Raw genomic sequence first — 3,273 nt, 5'->3', positions numbered from 1 at the left:
GTCCAGTTTGTCACGACACTCAGGCCGTTCAGGCTGAAGGTGGCACAGGATCTGGCAGGAGAGAGAGAGATAGGGAAAAGGTCCGCTTGTATCATCCATGTGCATTAGCGTCATCCACGCATCTTGCCCAAATCGACTGCTCATCACTCTTTCTGCAGCCTTTCCACTGCTACTCCTTGGCTCATTCCTACTGATGTCTTTCAGCCATACCCCTGATCTTCTGGTAGGAGTGATCTACACTTAGCCTTCTCGGACAAGGGTAAAAAAATATCTCAAAGGGCCCGTGTGCAAGTTGTGCACATTAAAGATCCCTTGGTGGTCTAAAATCAATAAGAGTAGGCTTCGGTCACCACCTGGGCAAAATTCAAAATTTCCTACGAACTGAAAAAGTTTAATGTGTCCCACGCGCTCATGTGATCTTATGTAGTTGCGAGCGCCGTATAACACTGACCCAAAAACAAAAAAAATGGTGACCGAGTCTTAAGCTGAGTAGTCAAAATGTAACACCCACAAGTGTCTCCCACATATATCAGCTATATGTGCATCCAGCACAGATGACCCATTTGTTTCACAGTAAGAAGTAAGAAAATAACTCATAAAAAGTCCCAACTACTGGGGGGACAAAGGCATAAAGTCCAAAAAAAAGGAAGAACTTCAAACAAATGACTATAAAAAGGAGAACTAATAACTAAAGATAAGCATATGAACAGAGGCAACTAACGGGAAGAAATGAAATGTGACCTACAAAAAGCGAATCTTTGACACAGACTCATATCCATTCCGTTACAGTTTGGTGCCTCCAACCATTTTTAGTTTTAGTTGAATGTTTAACGGGACTCGCAACACAATTAGGTCATAAAAGTGTCGAAGATTAGAGGTGTCACGAACAGAAACATACAAACATAAGAAGGAGGAGAGAGAAGGAAGAGAGATGTTTGATAGAAAAAAAGGAGAAAAAACCCACACCAGAACATCCGCCAATCCCCCACATCTATGGTCTGTACCACACAACATACCTTGTCCAAAAGCTTCACGGCCAGAGAAAACTCGTACTCATAATCGGACTCCAGCAACGACACAGTCATCCAGAACATCTGAGTGACCAGAGTCAGTTTGTCCTCCGCACCCGTCTGGTCCAGATTTTTCAGCGACTGCGCCGACCGGGAGCGGCCCAGGTTGGACTTGCGACTCTCAACCTCCGTGCAGCTGCGGATTCTTCCGTCACCTGAGGGAGGAACATAAGTAGTCTCAAGCTTGGGTAACATTACACTGTCAAGCCAGAGAACACGACAGTCTCAGGCCATGCTAAGCTCACATCTCCCTCTCCCAGGGGGTGCAAATACTCCAGCTGTATTCTCTGTCAGTAATAAATAAATAGATAAATAAATAGATAAAGTCAGAAAGAAAGACATAAATAAATGAATAAATAAATAAATAAATAAATACACAGATATAGACAAATAGACATATAATAGGACAGACAGACAGACAGACAGACAGACAGACAGACAGACAGACAGACAGACAGATTAATAAAGGAGGGGAAAACCAAAATAATAGACTCACGTTGAGAAATTTCGATTACAATGGTACAAGTACAATGCATACACACAATTATAATTCATCAACATCATATAATTTGTTTGGAAAAAGAGAAGCTTATCAACACAAAGGTCATTTAGATCATGAAAAAAGAAAATCAAGTTTATAGAAAAAAATAGAGGGACAAAAAAGAAGTAGATCGTACCAGTGTCACCCTCCAACCAACCACAAAGACTATATTTCCCAAAATTTTAAACAAAAAGATTAAATACTTCAAAAAACATTTTTATTGGTCTAATGGGAAAATCAGATTTACAGTTACATACATACAACAGTGTCTCAAAATTCACAGTGTAAAAATAATACAATCTCAAAAACGAGTCATTACTGTTTACCACCCTGTAAACTATGGAATCTGATGAGATCTCATTAGTTTTCTTTCCGCAAGGCCAAAAAAACCCAAACCGATTTTTTGTTGCACTATATGGTCATTGTTCAAATCTTTTCTCCTTCAATAAACGGAGCTTATATATAATAGCATCAGCATGCTGCATTGAATATAATTACCACGATAATAACTGAGAAAAATTATGTTTCAACCACACAGAAAAAAGAGGCAAAAAGGAAGACAAAGCAACTAAAAAATTATTTTAAATACATAAGCATGCACCATATATCAGTTCACCGTCAAAGTAAGATTATTCAAAACAATCTTTTTTAAATCACCTAAAAGATAGTATTGGAAAAAATAGAAAAAGCTATTTAAAACAACTTTCAATAATCACTAAAAATAAATTATTTAATCATAAAAAAAGAAAAAAAGGTATTCAATACAAATTAAAATAATCTATCACCAAAACAATGTTACTGAAAAAAAAAAAAGAAGCCAAAAGCTAGCTCTAACCAAAGACTTGTATCTACAACAAAGCTCTCACGGCTTACACTTGCATAACCAAAAAAAAAGCAAATGAGAAACCTATGTCAGTAATGCGCAAGTAACATGTGAAAATACTTCCTTGTGCCAGAGTGCATGCTAATGTATCCCAGTTTGGGGTTTATAAAGAACTTAGAGGCAAGCACAAGTCAAAAGCAAAAACAAAATAAAATCCATTTTACAAAACTGAGTAAAAAACTGAAACAAACGCAACCTGATGAGTCTTTGATTGACAACAAGGAATTAAGGGACATTTGGGTGAGTTGTATCTGTTATGAACTACATGGCGTCAGTGCTGAGAGGTCAGTGGCATGGCGTCAGTGTCCTAATGTCAGTCAGTGCACACACAAACACACAATATACCCTGTGGATATCTCAGTGCAGCCTATGACATCAATGACATGATGTCAGTGCTCTAATGTCAGTCCATGTATGCACACACACACAAAAATATACACACACAATATACCCTGTGGATATTATCTCAGTGCAGTCTGTGACATTAGTGACATGACGTCAGTGTTTATGTCAGTGCGTGCACGCACACACATAAAACACACAATATACTCTGTGAATACACAGAGCAGGCTATTTTGTCTTTCGTTACCGCTACCTTTATCCTAGAGTTATAAGGTTGGTGCAAATCTATGTATGTGTGAGCACATGTGCTCACAGAGTTTTTAATCTCTCAGTACGCTGTGATAGTTAATGCGTGTCTGATCTGTGAGAGAGAGAGAGAGAGAGAGAGAGAGAGAGAGAGAGAGAGAGAGAGAGAGAGAGAGAGAGAGAGAGAGAGA

General features: G+C 38.6%; 1 protein-coding gene across 3 annotated transcripts in view; it reads right to left on the bottom strand.

Annotated features, from left to right (window-relative positions):
- The window catches only part of LOC101847782 (protein furry homolog), a gene marked incomplete in the record, with an annotated part of 102,518 nt that overhangs the window by 42,417 nt on the left and 56,828 nt on the right, over nucleotides 1–3,273 (bottom strand). For all 3 annotated transcript variants that reach the window (XM_013089976.2, XM_013089978.2, XM_013089977.2), the window contains 1 exon segment: nucleotides 1,017–1,225. In XM_013089976.2, the coding sequence (XP_012945430.1) occupies nucleotides 1,017–1,225 (209 nt within the window).

Source organism: Aplysia californica, unplaced genomic scaffold, assembly GCF_000002075.1.
Source record: "Aplysia californica isolate F4 #8 unplaced genomic scaffold, AplCal3.0 scaffold01095, whole genome shotgun sequence".
NCBI lineage: Eukaryota > Metazoa > Mollusca > Gastropoda > Aplysiida > Aplysiidae > Aplysia > Aplysia californica.
The sequence above is the reverse complement of the archived record's forward strand: the minus strand, read 5'-3'. Positions and strand labels throughout refer to the sequence as shown.